This window comes from Micropterus salmoides, unplaced genomic scaffold (assembly GCF_014851395.1).
Source record: "Micropterus salmoides isolate LMB-PRFRI ecotype aquatic unplaced genomic scaffold, ASM1485139v1 Ms_hic_scaffold_10, whole genome shotgun sequence".
Classification (NCBI taxonomy): Eukaryota; Metazoa; Chordata; class Actinopteri; order Centrarchiformes; family Centrarchidae; genus Micropterus; species Micropterus salmoides.
Genome location: NW_024040041.1, coordinates 10,393,770 through 10,411,081, shown reverse-complemented (window position 1 = coordinate 10,411,081; position 17,312 = coordinate 10,393,770). Strand labels below are relative to the sequence as shown.

Sequence of the window (17,312 nt, the reverse complement as noted above, 5' to 3'; positions counted from 1 at the left end):
ACTGAACTCACTTATCGTCGGTACAGTTTAGCCTGCTATGGTTATGTCTATATATTCTCTGGGGGAAGTTATTTAACAAATTGTTAAAAGAGGGAGTTTCAAAAATCTGCAGAATGTGCTCTATCTATCATTTCAGTCACAATACAGCTCGTGACCCTGCGGAGACCTGCACCGGTTTGTAATGTGGGATGATGGCCTTCCTCTTCTACCAATCAGAATACCGCACTGATTACTTTCCCCCAATCACATAACGGGGAAAACCGAGTAAACGCGGAAATTACCGAAGCACTTTCGCTTAGCTTTCTGCGTCAGTTGAAATAGTGGTCCGTGTGTGCGCTAGTTAGTAACGGAAATAATATAAGAGTTTGTTATATGTACGAGGACAGGCATGACACGGCTGAAGATACTTTGTATCATCGGGGCGCTGCTCGTAGTACAAGGCGCCGCCATCATCAGGTAAATACAGTTCATGTATTAGCAACTAGAGTGAGCTAATATTACATATCAGCCGAAGTTAGGCTACATATCAACAGACAAGTAACTTAGGCTTCTTTGAATCCAGGTTGATGTATGCACGCGCGTTGACTTCCTTATTTTGTGCGGGTAATTATCCCCGCGTGTTTACAATGAATGTGCCAGAAACAATGACACTGGTGCAATTAAAAATGATGTTTACACTTTGCCCTGTTAATTAATTTTGCATTGTAGGAAGAAAGAAGGTGCGAGCGCTTTGTACCAGGAAGCAGCCTTTCCGCGCGCATAACGCACGCGAACGGTTGTTCCTGTGACATTCAATTCAATAATGCCTCATTTCAGAGTTCCCCTTCATAAAACGAGAAGCCTACGGCGCCTGATGAGCGACAATGGGCTGTCTCTGGAGGAGCTTCGGGCTTTGGCGAAGAGCACTGGAGCACCTGACAGCTCTCCCTCCCCCAACCTGCCTGTGGAGAGGCTGACCAACTTCATGGATGTATGTACACAATACTTCAATCAGCAGTTAAAGCTAGATTTCAGTCATTATCTTCTCCTCATGATGTCAGCAGAAACCCAGGGGGGGTTGATGATAGTGAGTGCCACACAGTGAGTGGGTCCGTTTTGTTGCAGCCTTATTGGTGGGAGTCAGCTTCTAATAACGCCCGATGTGTAAAACATCCATTGACACTTAAGCCAAGAGTTTGTTGCCACATAAGGCATTGTGGGTCAAAACGTTTGTTTGAGCAGTACTGCCAGTGAATAAAAGGAGAAAATGAATAAGTAAATATTGGATGATATCATGGGCTGACCTCTGTTATTTCATATTTTGAAAAACAAGGGATAAGGTTGAGCTGGAACCATAAACTTTTAGCTCTGTTTGCTTTTATGGAGCCGAATGAACACAGATTAAATGCTCTGCTTAAGTTTTTAGTCTAAAATGTTTGTGTGAATAATACCTACACTTGCAGGTGTAGTGGTGGTGTCACAGCAGATCTCAGTATTACCTATACTGTCTCCTCAGGCCCAGTACTACGGGGTGATCAGCATCGGCACCCCTCCACAGGACTTCACTGTGCTTTTTGACACCGGCTCCTCCAACCTCTGGGTCCCCTCCATTCACTGCTCTTTCCTCGATGTGGCCTGCTGTGAGTTTGCCATGTTGGGGAACTGACTCACTTGCAATCTGCTGGTTAATCCTCAAGAACGCTGGCTGTATTTACAGTAGTGACTAAAATGTCACACTTCTCCTTGTTGTTCCTTTTTAGAGTTTGCCTTCAAACATTTTAGTGTTCAGTAAAATAATTACACACACACACACACACACACACACACACACACACACACACAGGTGTGTGTATCTTGACGTTATTGCATTTTGAAGCTATTTTTAACATTATGTTTCCTATTGCCATGAAATCTGTACATTTTCATTTTGATTGACCGCTTTCTCTCGTCAGGGTTTCATCATCGCTACAACTCGAAGAAGTCAAGCACATACGTCGAGAACGGCACACAGTTTTCCATCCATTACGGCAGAGGCAGCTTGTCTGGCTTCATCAGCGGCGACACGGTCTCTGTGAGTCTCTGAGAAACACTCCCTCACATTCTCTTTGCTCGCTCACACAGCCCTTTTTTGTTTAACTGCATTCCTCACTTTTGGTGGTCATGCCACTCCTATCATTTCATTAAAAGACTTGCGTTTTCTATCCGTATTGACGTTTTCTCTCTACTTCCTTCTCCTCTGCTTGCAGGTTGGAGGTTTGCCTGTTCCTGGCCAACAGTTTGGTGAAGCAGTGAAGCAGCCCGGCATCACATTTGCAGTGGCACGGTTCGATGGGGTCCTGGGCATGGCCTACCCATCCATATCTGTAGCTCATGTCACCCCAGTGTTTGACACGGCCATGGCTGCCAAGCTGCTGCCCCAGAACATTTTCTCTTTCTACATAAGCAGGTTGGTGTCTGGGAGAAGCAGGGAAGAACAGCCATAAATAATATTATCACCAGCTCTGGAATCGCTACCTTCTGTATAGGTTTAACTGTTGGTCAGAGAATTTGTGGGTTGTTATCAAACTTGGTCTTAACTTTGTTTTTCCCTGCTACTGCCAGTTGTTAATTCAGCAGCTGTGGGTTTGGCACATTTAGGTGTTTTTTGTTAACACCACAAGTTGTGCTTCTGTCCACCCTGTCTCTTTAGAGACCAAAAAGCAGCGGTAGGAGGAGAGCTGATTCTGGGTGGGACAGACCCGCAGTACTACACCGGAGACGTGCACTACGTCAACGTCACACGAAAGGCCTACTGGCAGATTGAGATGAACGGGTGAGAAAGAAGTGGTTTCATTATTACAAAGAACTGGGAAGTGGAGCAGTGTAGTCCGGGTTCACACACACTTTCTGTTCTGTGTTTATCTTGGACACAATGCTCAGTTTTGGTATGACTCATTCCTTTGACCTGGTAAGAGGAAATAGTATTCTCACTAAGCAGGTGGATGAAGAAATGATTCCAGGGATTCTGAGGTGTACAATCACAAGAATTTTAAATGAGTGTTCTGTGCTGCATTACAGTAACATGAGGTAAGCAGGTGTCATATAATAAACTGATGCCTCTTGTTTCTCTGTCCCGTCCCGCTGCTCCCTCCCTAACCTTCCCCTGCAGAGTTGAAGTTGGCAACCAGCTGACTCTCTGCAAATCCGCTTGCCAGGCAATTGTTGACACTGGAACGTCCCTGATCGTAGGCCCTGCGGAGGAAGTCAGAGCGCTGCAACGAGCTATCGGAGCCCTACCGCTGCTGATGGGAGAGGTAGAGCTGACAAAGCCAACTTGATGGTTGCTGCATAATGCCTTAGTTACACTCTTGTAGCCCGGATTTACTATTAAACCTTAATTTCTGCTGGAGCAGTTGACATTTGTGGTCCCGGGTTTGATACGCAAATAAAGTGTAATGTTTTTGTGGCTCTGTCTCCCACCCACTAAACATGTATACTCTTAAAATATAAAGTTCTTGGGGTGAAGGCATGTCATAGGTCACGTTACACCTAGACCTAACACCACCAAAAGCTGCACCTGTGACACTGCTGTAGGTTGATGAATAGTGGGACAACAAAGCTCTCTCGGAGACCAATTCAGCATACTTCTCTCTCCTCTTTCTCCTTTCTAGTACTTTATTGACTGTAAGAAGATCCCATCTCTCCCAGTCATCTCCTTCAACATCGGAGGGAAGATGTTGAACCTGACTGGAGAGGATTATGTCTGGAAGGTAATAATAGAATTGTTTGATGGACTGATGATGGCAATATATCCAGAATATAATTCAAAGCTTTGCAGTACATTCAACGAAGGTTAAAGTCAAGGGCAACTGGACTTGGTTGAAGATACTGGAAGACGTTTCGTCCCTCATCCAAAGGACTTCTTCAGTTCTGACTGACTGGCAGGGAAACTCAGCTATTTAACCTCAGTGGGGTCGTTATCCCGGGTCATCGATACCGCTGGTTCGTTAGTGTTCCTTGTTGCTGTGACGACAGTCGTTACAGTCGTTAGGACTACCGGTGGCCAAGACTGAACGACCATCGTTGGTATCTTCACCTGAGGTCAATAGGTTACGTTTGTTGAGTTTCCTGGGAAGTGATGAAAGGACAGCATTGTAAGTGGGGGATAAGTGGTGGCGTAGACCCCCTCCTCTGTTCAATGACGGCTTCTCGTCTCTTGCTTTTTTTGTGTTTGGGTGTGCGGTCTTTGGGGTGGACCAGCATCTGTCTTAGTGTGTTCTTGGGTTTAAAAAACACAGGGATGTTATGTTTGTTGAAAATCCTCCTGAGTTTCTCTGATACTCCAGACACGTATGTACAATGTTGTTGCGTTTGACCTTCTTTTCCTCCTCCCCTGTAGTTTTGTTCTTCTTGGATCTTGTGGCTGTTTTCACAAAGGTCCATTTAGGGTATCCACAGGCTGTAAGTGCCCCCTTCAGGTGGTTCTGTTCCTTCTCTCTGGCTTGGGCGCTTGTTGGTATGTTTTCCGCTCTGTGGTGCATTGTTCTCATGACCCCTAGCTTGTGCTCCAGTGGGTGGTGTGAATCGAAGAGTAGGTATTGGTCTGTGTGTGTGGGTTTTCTGTAAACACAAAGAGGCTCCTGTCCTCTTCAATGTGTACAGCACAGTCCAGGAAGGCCAAACTGTTGTTGTGAACATCTTCTCGTGTGAACTTGATGTTACTGTCCACAGAGTTGATGTGTTCTGTGAAGGCTTGCACTTCCTGGCATTTCATTTTGACCCAGGTGTCGTCCACATATCTGTACCAGTGGCTCGGTGCTATTCCTCTGAAGGAGTTGAGGGCTTTATTCTCCACTTCTTCCATGTAGATGTTTGCCACAATCGGGGATACCGGTGAGCCCATGGCACAGCCATGCTTCTGTCTGTAGAATCCCCCGTTGTACTGGAAATAGGTGGTGTTTAGACAGAGGTCGAGTAATTTACAGATCTGGTCAGGGCTGAGACTAGTTCTGTTGTCCAGGGTGTTGTCTTGTGTTAGCCGTTTTCTAACGGTTTCTACTGCCTCTATTGTGGGGATGCAGGTGAACAAAGAAGTCACGTCATAGGATACCATGGTTTCATCTGGATCCAGATGAAACCACGGTATAACTATGACCTGGATGACTAAGAATCTTCATGGACATTTTGCAGTACATCTTTTCTGAAACCTAAAGGATAAGTCTGGTGATAAATTTTTCTTGTTGACAACTCTGAAAGTACTAAAAATGTTTTTTTTGCCCAAAGCCAAATACATATACAAACTGGTATTCTGTGTACAGAGATGTTTACCAGGCGGTGATAGGCCTAATCCGCTGTGTGCGTGAACTCGTCTGGCAGCGGCTTGAATGTAACGGCTGTTCATTTATATGCAAAGCCCCAAGAAAGCCCCAGGAAGGGGAATGCAGTCAGGTGTATCAGTGGCCAGATGAACATCCACGTTTGAGGCTGTTTCGTCCCCGAGCTGTGCTTGTTATGCATTTAGGACAGCTGAGGACAATCAGGCACTCTTCCCAGTTGGGGCGATGCAAACAGTGAAGCAAAACTTCTACGTGAATGTTTAAAAAGTGCATCATCAGATGAAAGAAGAGGCCAGTTAAATGGTTAAGGATCTTACAAATGCCTGCCAAAGAGGAGGCTTCCAACTGATTAAGTGGGTCAGTAACTGCAGACGGTCACTAAGGAACACAGAGCCAAGTCCTTAACTGAATTGAATCTCTTTTCTCATAGAGAGCCCTTGGTCTGCAGTGGCGCCTTCCAGTTCAAATGCTGGTGAAAGGCCTGACACTAGATGTGGCATGTTATGTCTGCTCAGTTCAGTGTATGATCTTTTGGGGTTTATTGCACCAATGACTCTAGCACGCAAAGTCTTCCTGCAGGAGCTCTACAGGAAAAGCTGGAGATGGGGTGACAACTTACTTACCACAGGACATACAGCAAACAATACTGGACAAAGTGGCTGGAAGAGCTCAGCAAGAGTTCAAAAATGAAAGGTGCTTTAACCCAAAGTATTTTGGATAGCCAACTGCATCGCCTTCCTGCTCAGCTGAGTCACCATTCCACACCTTGAGCTCTTGGTTGTGGTTCTCGCTGTTTGTGTGGACAGGATGTTTAGAGCAGAGCGGCAGCTACAGTTGGAAGACTCAGTCTTTTGGACAGATAGCACCATGGTGCTGAGGTACATTGCGAATGAGGACAGGTGCTTTCTTAGTGTTATTTAGAATTGTTGTGTCTGATATTAACAATTAGGGGCCAGAGTATAAGAGCCATTTATGTATTTGAATTTATATTTAGTTTATCTTGAAGTAATACATGTTTTGTACACTGGGGGCAGTTACCTAGATTGAGAATGCATTTACACAGGAAAGGTGTGTTGCATGCCAGGTGAAGCATAGGTTTTTTTTCACTGTAGCCCGGGCGTCTGCAAGTAGTGTAGCAGTGGTACAAATTTGGTGACCGTGTGATTGATGTGCAGCTTGGATACAAGAACCCTTTGTAGACATTTGAAATCAGTAAATGAAGACGCAAAGGTAAGCGTCTGGACATTGTAATTAGACTTTGCGTTCCACAGCCGATGCCTGTCAGTTAAGGACGCAGACATCACAGTGACTAATTGGAAGGCCACTGATACACAATTAACTATTTAAAAAATGCATCAATAAGTTGCACCATTGCTTTGTGTTGCGATGTCCCTTAGTTGATTGCAGATAACTGAGTCAGTTTCACAAATCTGTGGCTAAAAGTAGTCCCCAACCAATGTGTTATTCACTCCTGTTTGAGGAACACTTGCCTGTTTAGAGATGGATTAAAGCACTTTAGTGGGATTTGTTTAAAAACATTGCACACTATATTTTTCAAATGTTCAGTTTTTGGTTATAGTTTATATTTTTAAGGCCTAGGTTTGGTCTTTTGGTCTGCATTATAAGTACATGTTTCTAATATTGAGTTTGCTTTTGCTGAAAATTTGATTCTTTCTCCTTTTTGATTCAGGAATCTCAGATGGGCGTATCAATCTGCCTGTCAGGCTTCATGGCCATGGATATCCCGCCTCCTGCAGGGCCCCTGTGGATCCTGGGAGATGTATTCATTGGGAAGTACTACACTGTATTCGACAGGGACGCCGATCGTGTGGGGTTTGCGCCTGCCAACTAGTCTACTGAACACTGTTTGTATAAAATATGTTGCACTTGTCATTTGTAGTGGTTATTTGACTTTAAACATCAAGCCAAGCAAAACCAAATTTCATCAGCAACCTTGAATTATTTTGATTTGCACCAAGCAAAAGCATTTAACAGCTTCATATCACTGCAAGGCCTGGCTTGCCACATAAATATCTCACATCTGCTTATGAGGTTTACCAGAAGCTGGTTTTCAAAGAGCAAGTATGGCTGCTATGTTAATAGCTATTTACAGACATTTACCAACTGTGACTGACATCGAGTGTAGATGTTTGCTGCCACAGAACAAAGGGACTGCTTCACTGATTTCTTGCACCTGCCTGAGATAAAACTATGCATTTTGATGTATGTATGCATTTATTTTGTCATTGACATGCTTTGGGGGAAGAAATGCACCTCAATTTTGTTTTTGTTTCATTCCCAGAAACTGAAACGCATTTCTAGTGTTTCATAATCAATGTTATAATTAAGAGCTACTTTTGTACACTGAAGGTATTCTCAGGATGTTTCTTTTAATACGTGAATTTTATTACCAAAGTCACTAATTAAAATTTGATAGAAATAACGCTTGTGTCAAATGGCATCCAAATTTGGATGGAGGGGTTTAGAATATAACCTACCATAGAATTCAAACTGCATGCTTCCTTACAACATAAACATAAACAACATACACAAAGATGAACCTACAGAATGTCATTTGTAACATTTAATGAAGTATACAAAGTGCTGCACCGTTCAACTCCAGAGCTGAACTACAAAAAGAAAAGCTGGGGGAAAACACACAGCATGCAACACATGGCCAGTATGCTCTCCACAAGGTAGAGGTAGAGATCTACTTTAGGTTTTGTTTTACAATAACAAACATGGCACAGTGACTCCCCTCTCACCAGCACAGTAGTCATTTGTAGCATAAACTAGGTCTGAAAAGGAAGACGCTTAATATGCGCGCAAAAGACGATCTACTGTGGATTCATTTTATATTGGTACATCCAGAACAAAGCGCTTGATGAAGCACAACAAGTGATACTTTACATGTTGAATTGAATCGATGCAAATAAATATCTGGCTGTTTTTGGTTACAAATGTACAATAAATACAAAAATATTCACCTGTTTCTCCATTATTATCTGGATGATGATTATTAACTGAATGCACAATGGAACTATAAACAACCCAAGTCCTTCTGTATTGTATACTATAACAGTACAACTGGGTCGGGGGCTGAGGGGAAACTTGCGCCATATCACTGCATTTCTTTTTTTTTTCCCATTCTAAGGCTAAAAGTGACAACAAAAAGCAACCATGTGATTATTTTTGGGTAGTCATTTGGAGAGAGACACCATCTCCACTTGACGGTCTGGCAGCTGTTGTTGTAGTGACTCCACCTGCAATGCAATGAGGGGGAACCGACTAGCTCCACTGAGTACCAGTCTATTCTCAGAAACCCCGGCTATCAAAGCTGTTTTTACATAACTGAGGATCTGTAATCAGATCACAATCTAAAGGAGATTAGCACCTGTAATCTAATATACATGTAGACCTGACAGGCAGAAGCAGCCTGCTAATAGTGATCATTCATGTACAGGGCCAGGACTAACCAATAACAGCCTAGTAGGCTTTACTGCACAAATCGGCGTCTGGCTATCTACTCTAGAGAGACTGGGCCAGAGCGGCACCTACAAGTTAATCTGGGTTTAATGTGGATTTAAATGTGCACACAAATACTGAACAACAAAAGGTAAAAGGCTCAATGCTCTAACTATAAGCCAGCCAGGAACTCAAGTTAATACTGGGCTAATTCACCAAATGACAAATGCACAAAAACCTTCTGCAGGTTCGTACCATGTCTACAGCAGCGTGTTGTTGCTAACAGACGTGTCAAACTGCAGAGCAACAAGTGTCCGCCAAAGGTAGATGCTTGCTACAAAGACCCTGATTTAGCAAGTGTGCGCAACCCATACTGAAGGTAACAATCTACAAGATGATCTGAATTCAATTAAAGCAAAAACCACTTTTATAGTGTCCTACTGAGACACTTTGTTGCAAAATCTTCAACAGAACATATTGACCTTGAAAAATACCAGTGTTGCAAAATTTACAACAGAACATTTTGACAGTCCAAAATAACCCGTGTTGCGTCATAAAAGATGAGTTAATAAAGCATGTCGGGCCTGTGCACCAAAGCAACAAATGTAAGACAGGAGAGGAGAAAACCTCCTTTTCATGAGATACACAGAGTGGCTGTGTATTGGACCACCAAATGGAAACATTTTCTGTTCAAGCAAAGTGTATGCTAAAATGGTGGCGCTGTGTTGATAAAATTTCATGACACCCAACAAATCATATACCTCACAGATCCTTAAACGGTGGTATATTCCATTTGTTGAAGTATAACTTTATATCAGATTCATAGTTGATTGGTGTGAGTTAGAAATAGACAACATATAACTCCACACTATACGTGTATGTTCACCTGTTTCACTCCTAGATCAGGTACGTAACACATGCAACACTCCAAACACAGCCCAACGTTTGTTTTCAGATTGCTAGAAACACGTAAAGCACACATTTTGAACACAGCCACTGTATTAATGAAGTTTTCTTACAAATCCTAGAGGACACTAAACTCAAAAAAAGTTTTTAATATATGTGATAACAAAACAGGATATAAATACAGCTAGATTCTCTCTTTAACTCAAGAATGTTTAGTCTTTCAGGCTGATTAACAATTTATTATGCTTTTGGGTTGGCATACACACAATCAATGTTACATTCTACCCGCATGACACTGTGAACCCATCTCAAAACAGATGAAACAACATTTAACTGCACATCTGTCCCCCAGTTAAAAATACTTCAAATATGATGAAGACATTCAGATTCCTTCTATTTTGATATAGAACCAATGCCGTTTAATCCCTCCATCCCAATATATTCAGCCCCAACAGCATGTCTACTCAACTTCATTAATACAATGGCCTTAGTGAGAGCCGTGAACTCCAACAGGCCTTCAATTTCATCTGAGATTAAAATAGCATTTGCGTGATCACGCCACATACAGCTCTCATGTCAAGACTCAAAGAGATCTCAGCACATAATAACTGCTACTGTGTGTATGTCACACTTTTTCATGGATGTGCGTTAAGAGGAATTTTTGAATGAAGAGGCCATGTGTTTCAGGAGAAATGATTCCATGCAGTCGTTTTCTCTTTTCCAGGATCCTCATTATGGCTCGAGGTCACTGTTACCCACAAAACAGTGGTCTGCATTTCAATACCATGTTTGCCGTGCCGTGACCTTCTTATATGAGGTGGTCAGGGAAAGGGTGGCTTTGCATCAGCAGTTCTCAGCAGCCCCTCAGGATCTGAGAGGGCACAGTAGAGTGTATACCCCAGCTCGTCCACTTCATGTTCAGTCAGCTCGCAGAATAAGTTAACTTTAGGGCTGAGGGCACATGGCAGCCTCCCGGCCTCTAGGTGTCCCACTAGCGCTCGTAGCAGCTGAAGGAAGCGGTCCGCCAGCGCTTCCTGGGTCCAGTCACCTTCTTTTTCGCACAGCAACAAGATGGCGTTGGTGAGCTGGCTGGAGTTGAGCCGGGTAAGGGCATGGTTAAGCTTGCACACGGCCTTCGCCACCTTCAGGCAGGCGCATCGGCAGCCTCCATCCTCTTGGTCTAGGGCCCTGAGTCGCGCCGTCTCAGCCACACGGAAGCTCTGCCGCCACAGGTTTTCATGGCGCTCTGCAGCAAGTCGATGTGGTTTAGCGATCAGTGAGGTTCCATCCTCCATCACAAGTAATGGCAGGAAGTCCACGTACAGCTTCCGGTCTGTCTCGTACTGCACCTCCAGGGTCAATGTTTCTGAGGGAACCACAGGACGGATAATGTAGTCAAGGACACTCCCTATAGCTGGCCAGTTGATAGATCCAGCCACGAGCTTGTCAAAGACCTCGAGGACTGATTTAGGGGATAGGTAACCTCCGACCATGCAGCGGTCCCAGTAGCTGCTGTTCCGTGGGAAATACTCCAGATTCTCCCTGCGGACGAGCCAGAAACCTGGGACATTCATGATGGTGTCTTCGCCGGGGATGGACGACCACAGGTTCTTCTCCAAGATAAGAGGTACCATCAGCTGGGCGTGGTCCGCTGTCACCACCTAGAAGAAACAATTATAGAAGAGATGACAAATTTAACAGCTGTATTTGTTACACCCCTTTAATTTTATATACCTTTATTCAAATCAGTGGAGGAGCCCCAATAGTCAAATTACCCTTTTCGGGGGGTTGAATTATTTTACACAGCCAAATGTAAAAGTTCAAAATTACTATAAAACTAACTAGAATATAACAGATCAATATTCTGCCCTAAACTGGCAACTCCAAAAGACTCAGATTTAGGCACAGCACTTGTGAAACCCAGTGACAGTTGTAATCAAATCAGTGTTTAAATAAGCTAAAATTAAAACTCATTTGTCTAATGGTGTGTTCCATTTGACATGGGAAGTCGGAATTTTCAAAGGGAACGCCCACTTAAGTCGGATTTCCGACTTGGAACCGCACTACCCCGACTTCATCATCCAAGATGGCTGCTCTGAGTATCAACAGTTAGTGAAAGCAGTAGTTTATACTGTTTATTAGCACTTCTGCGTACTTGTGTCTAGTTGTAAACAACGGCTGGCTGTATGACTTGTTAATTGGAACGCCGTCAAAGGGTGTGACGTCATTCCCAGCACCGACCTTCCGGCTTCCGAGGTAAATGGAACGCACCATAAAAGTTGGACCAAATGTAACCATTTACCTGCAGGTCATCATACAGACTGCCACTCAGGTACATCTCTCTGAGCGGCATGTCAGGCAGTTTGGCGTGAAGGAACACTCTGAGTTCAGCACAGATGTCCAGCGCTGCCCTCCTAGCCACAGCCTGCTCTTCAGCAGGGATGTTCACATTATTTTGGTAGAACTGCCACAGATGTTCCTGCAGGGACAGACGCATTCGTGCCCGCAGCAGGTCTGACTGAGTGGCACCACTGGCTCCCACAGCAGCTCGCCCCACAGCCCTCCGCAGACAGTCTGAGGAGATTAGAAGCAATTGAAAGCAAAATGCTGCGGCACAGGAGAATTTCACTTTCTTCCCTCTTTCACTGTTTCAGGTAAAAGATGGGAGAGGCATAAGTGTCTGCGTGACCAAAAATGTATCTAGAGATACTAAATTGAGGGGCTTCTACACCATCTGAGAACATTATGGTTCCACTATATCATATGAAACAAACAGCTGGCTGACTAACTACAGCACTACAAGAGTCAACACCCACTGTAAAGGAAGAGCAAGATTCCTCCAAACAGGCTGTCTGTCAACAGATAAAATTACAGGTGGCTGAAAGTCTAAAACCACAAAATGGTCAATGCTGCATAAATATAACATGAAAAAGACATTCGTAACAATAATGTCAGATAAATTTATTCAACCTTTAAAACCGGGCACTTCGTTTTTCCTCACCTGGTTCAAAGGCATGTGAGGAAGTGGGCAGAGACTGCAGCGACCTGCTAACTGTGGACTTCATGCCATGGTTCAGTACCCGTGGTGACGAACCCATCCAGACGGGCTCCTCCCAGCTTCTCTGTCCTGTCTGCTCCATCTTGGTGGGGCTGGTGGGAGCACTTATGGTACGGTCATACATCTGCACAAGAAAGAATTGTGTGCACACTGTTCGTATGGATGCTTAAGTAAGAGGGGAAGAGGAGTGGAGAGGTATGAAGAGCTGGGAGATAATTCGCTTCTGACTTACTCTTTTGACAGCTAATGTTGCAATGCCAAGCATGGCTGCTCCTCCCACTCCCAGCACAAGCTTGGCATTGGAAAGCATGAAGTCAATGGCAGTGCCAATTCCATTGTCATCTTTCTTCCCTTTGCGGTCTCCATTTACCCCCGCCATCCTGCCACTGAAAACAGAGGAGATAAAGAAATTGGTTAAGACAGGGGAAAGAGTAGAATTAGGACAGAAGAAAATGTATTTTCTCTGTGCACATATAGTTGAGACAGAACCGCTCATTCAGCACTAACTGAGTTTTGTACCTACATAAAGAAAGTCAATGAATAACCACCCCAAACATGGTCTTACTCCAGGATCCTCCTTGGTCTTTGCCCTATCCTACAAAGCTAAATTGTCCACCATCTGTCTAAAAGAATGTCTTAGATCTAAACATTTTCATTGCTGACATACACATCATTCTCTTATTTGCAAACCCACCAGGCAGCTACACCTCCAGATGACCTTTATCCCACCTCCAGATGACCCGTGACACCTTCCCCCTACATAAGCCCGCCCAATCTGCTTCTGAGGAAGAACTGGCCCCTCCTCAGTGCGTCCTCCTTATCTTCACGTACGGTCAGGGCTTGGCAGCGGCGAAACTCGCGCGCCACGGCACGGCGATAGTAATTACGGTCAGTGTACTGAAGGTGACGCCCTGCACGGAGCAGCGCCCGGTACAGCTCCAGCACGGCACTGCGAGACCAGCCGCCCATTAGGGACCACACATGGAGAGGGGGGACACCCTGGCACCTGGGGGATTAAAGGGGCTGACGTTAACAGACAGCAAAGTTGCAACATTTTATAAAAATGAAATGAGTGAATAGGATGACACAGCAATTTAAAATATTAGAAAGGTTATATGGGCCAAATATCAATCTGATCATCATGCTGGATCTATGGTCATCCACGTGAAGGATGGGTGAAAGTAAAGTCACAGAGTATGGGTAGAGAGAGAGAAAAGTTTGCTGCTTTATGGATTAACAGTTTAATCATTGCACTAAAAAAAACAAGCAAGAGATTGGCAGGGATAACTACCTGTCTTTCATCCTTGGTTATTGATCACTCTGTTCTAACTTATAAACAGACGTATTTACCCCCAGTTCATCCATTGCTACACTTATTTAGTTCCATCGGTCTCTGCTTTGAAGACCGTAGAAACTAGGTTACATTTCCATTTAAGAGCACTATATGTTTAAACCTTTAAGTCAAAACAACGGAGCAGTTTATAGTTTGTATGATGCAAATGGTTCACACTCATTAACATGAACTTGCTGCCTCTCAGGCGCAGTGTCGGCTCGTACAGACTGCAGCGTTAGCTATTGTTAGCAACCATGCAAATAGGACCACTTAAAGGTAGCGGAACATCGTGGCTCACTGACTCCCTGATTTACACAGACTGTTATGTGACTATTGCCACTGCCGAATGTAAAATATTGGCAAAGTAAGGTCTATCGAGGTTCATTTGTCTCTAGAAAATGGCTGGCTCAAAGGAAAGCCACATATCTCTTGACTAACGTTAAGTTAGCTTGTTAGCTTAACACACCGAAGAGCAGTGGCGCTAGGACAGCGCTGACCTTACTTTTAGTCACCCTTATAAGACACACTCTCTAAAAGAAAAGTGCGCAGGACACAGTGGAAGCAAAAACACAAATAGACACAGAAAAGAAACACAAGCCAACCTACGTCTCAGAAATTAGACCAAATATTCTGTCTTCTGGCAGAGAGGCAGGGCTCTGCTCAAACCGGGGGTCAGAGTCGACAGTGACAACCGGAAACTTATTGTCCACTACTCACACTCTACATCCGGGTTATCATCTTTTTGTTACACTACATACAGTCTATGTTAAAATCTTACAAATTTTATGATAACATTTTAATGATATTCTATGAAAGGTAACTATTTGCCCTTTCTGATTGATTTTATGTGATACGTGTACATTCGTGATGCATGAACTATGCAAACCATTTTTGACTTTTTATGATGTTCGGGTTACTTCTGAAGGCTGTTTCACACAAGCAAATTTAGAAATCCAGGATAACAGAAAAAGCTAGGCTTGACCTAGTGTGATCAGTGCAATTATAATGTTACCATTCAAGTGTTGTATCATACCTTAAAAGTTAGCAGTGGACGCAACATGTCACTCAGCAAATGTATTAATTCCAACCACTAATCTGAACAAAGCCTACTATTTATTCAATTCAATTTATTAGATTAGGGGTGTGACGATACTATGGATGATACACTTGTCTGTGTTGAGAACAAGACCAGACAATCTTTCTTAAAGCATTTTCAGTTATTAATGTGTTATCTATCTATCTAACAGTCTATCTACATATCCATCCATCCATCCCTGGACAGGTCGCCAGACCATCGCAGGGCCACACACAGACAAACAACCAGTCACAGTCACACAATTTAGGGTCACCAATCAACCTAGTTCACATGTCTTTGGACTTTAGGAGGAAGCCGGAGCACCTGGAGAGAACCCATGCAGACAAGGAGAGAACATGCAAACTCACATAAAGTCCGGGGCAACAGGGGTTCGAACTTGGGATCTTCTTTCTGTGAGGCCACAGCGCTCACATTCTCCATATACACTGCTCAAAAAAATAGAGGGAACACTAAAATAACACATCCTAGATCTGTATGAATGAAATAATCTCATTAAATACTCCTTTCTTTACTTAGTTGAATGTGCTGACAACAAAATCACACAAAAATGATCAATGGAAATCAAATTTATCAACCCCTGGATTTGGAGTCACACTCAAAATCAAAGTGGAAAACCACACTACAGGCCGATCCAACTTTGATGTAATGTCCTTTAAACAAGTCAAAATGAGGCTCAGTAGTGTGTGTGGCCTCCACGTGCCTGTATGACCTCCCTACAACGCCTGGGCATGCTCCTGATGAGGTGGCAGATGGTCTCCTGAGGGATCTCCTCCCAGACCTGGACTAAAGCGTTGGAGCGAGACATGATGTCCCAGATGTGCTCAATTGGATCCGGGTCTGGGGAACGGGCGGGCCAGTCCACAGCATCAATGCCTTCCTCTTGCAGGAACTGCTGACCCACTCCAGCCACATGAGGTCAAGCATTGTCTTGCATTAGGAGGAACCCAGGGCCAACCGCGGATCTCATCTCGGTACCTAATGGCAGTCAGGCTACCCCTGGCGAGCACATGGAGGGCTGTGCGGCCCCCCAAAGAAATGCCACCCCACCATTACTGACCCACGCCAAACCGGTCATGCTGGAGGATGTTGCAGGCAGCAGAACGTTCTCCATGGCGTCTCCAGACTCTGTCATGTGCTCAGTGTGAATCTTCTTTCATCTGTGAAGAGCACAGGGTGCCAGTGGCGATTTTGCCAATCTTGGTGTTCTCTGGCAAATGCCAAATGTCCTGCACGGTGTTGGGCTGTAAACACAACCCCCACCTGTGGACGTCGGGCCCTAATACCACCCTCATGGAGTTTGTTTCTGACCGTTTGAGCAGACACATGCACATTTGTGGCCTGCTGGAGGTCATTTTGCAGGGCTCTGGCAGTGCTCCTCCTTCTCCTCCTTGCACAAAGGCGGAGGTAGCGGTCCTGCTGCTGGGTTGTTGCCCTCCTACGGCCTCCTCCACGTCTCCTGATGTACTGGCCTGTCTCCTGGTAGCGCCTCCATGCTCTGGACACTACGCTGACAGACACAGCAAACCTTCTTGCCACAGCTCGCATTGATGTGCCATCCTGGATGAGCTGCACTACCTGAGCCACTTGTGTGGGTTGTAGACTCCGTCTCATGCTACCACTAGAGTGAAAGCACCGCCAGCATTCAAAAGTGACCAAAACATCAGCCAGGAAGCATAGGAACTGAGAAGTGGTCTGTGGTCACCACCTGCAGAACCACTCCTTTATTGGGGGTGTCTTGCTAATTGCCTATAATTTCCAGCTGTTGTCTATTCCATTTGCACAACAGCATGTGAAATTGATTGTCAATCAGTGTTGCTTCCTAAGTGGACAGTTTGATTTCACAGGAGTGTGATTGACTTGGAGTTACATTGTGTTGTTTAAGTGTTCCCTTTATTTTTTTAAGCAGTGTAGTTTAAGGACGCTGCTAAGACATTTTCTGTAGTTCATGGAGAATCTTTAGTAAATTATCACTATTCATGTTAAATGTTTATCATTATGAATATTTTAACCATTCATGGATACATTGCATTTAAAACACTGGGCCTGTATTTACCAGAAACCCACTGTGGAAGGTTCTCTTTATGTCTGTGTGTGGATTTGCATGTATGTGGACAAATCTGTGGCATCTTTAATCACTGGAAAAATTTGGCCCAGAACATT

The 17,312-nt window shown here is 44.2% G+C and overlaps 2 protein-coding genes across 3 annotated transcripts; one reads left to right on the top strand and one right to left on the bottom strand.

The window, feature by feature from the left end:
- The first annotated feature begins 286 nt into the window (after positions 1–286).
- Positions 287–8,278, top strand: napsa (napsin A aspartic peptidase). Its single transcript, XM_038695466.1, has 9 exons — positions 287–456; positions 817–970; positions 1,496–1,619; positions 1,932–2,050; positions 2,226–2,425; positions 2,669–2,791; positions 3,128–3,272; positions 3,630–3,728; positions 6,985–8,278. Exons 1-9 carry the CDS (start codon positions 389–391, stop codon positions 7,144–7,146), a joined length of 1,194 nt encoding a protein of 397 aa, XP_038551394.1. The 5' UTR covers positions 287–388; the 3' UTR covers positions 7,147–8,278.
- Positions 8,279–8,441: 163 nt separating this feature from the next.
- On the bottom strand, positions 8,442–14,754 carry mief1 (mitochondrial elongation factor 1). 2 transcript variants are annotated; one of them, XM_038695417.1, is made up of 6 exons: positions 14,663–14,754; positions 13,418–13,729; positions 12,956–13,109; positions 12,667–12,847; positions 11,968–12,239; positions 8,442–11,326 (listed from the first exon to the last, which is right to left on the bottom strand). In XM_038695417.1, the coding sequence occupies exons 3-6, from the start codon at positions 13,100–13,102 to the stop codon at positions 10,487–10,489; spliced, it is 1,440 nt and encodes a 479-aa protein (XP_038551345.1). In that variant the 5' UTR covers positions 13,103–13,109; positions 13,418–13,729; positions 14,663–14,754; the 3' UTR covers positions 8,442–10,486. The 2 variants fall into 2 exon arrangements, with proteins under 2 accessions (XP_038551345.1, XP_038551352.1); XM_038695424.1 differs by having other exon boundaries at positions 13,555–13,729.
- Positions 14,755–17,312: the final 2,558 nt, after the last annotated feature.

Excerpts from the sequence above, each read along its gene's own strand:
- napsa (XM_038695466.1), top strand. The coding sequence starts at position 389 with ATGACACGGCTGAAGATACTTTGTATCATCGGGGCGCTGCTCGTAGTA. Across the intron at positions 971-1,495 it reads GGCTGACCAACTTCATGGAT|GCCCAGTACTACGGGGTGAT; the intron begins GTATGTACACAA and ends CTGTCTCCTCAG. Across the intron at positions 3,729-6,984 it reads GAGAGGATTATGTCTGGAAG|GAATCTCAGATGGGCGTATC; the intron begins GTAATAATAGAA and ends TTTTTGATTCAG.
- mief1 (XM_038695417.1), bottom strand. The coding sequence starts at position 13,102 with ATGGCGGGGGTAAATGGAGACCGCAAAGGGAAGAAAGATGACAATGGA. Across the intron at positions 12,848-12,955 it reads CAACATTAGCTGTCAAAAGA|ATGTATGACCGTACCATAAG; the intron begins GTAAGTCAGAAG and ends TTTCTTGTGCAG. Across the intron at positions 11,327-11,967 it reads GTCTGTATGATGACCTGCAG|GTGGTGACAGCGGACCACGC; the intron begins GTAAATGGTTAC and ends TGTTTCTTCTAG.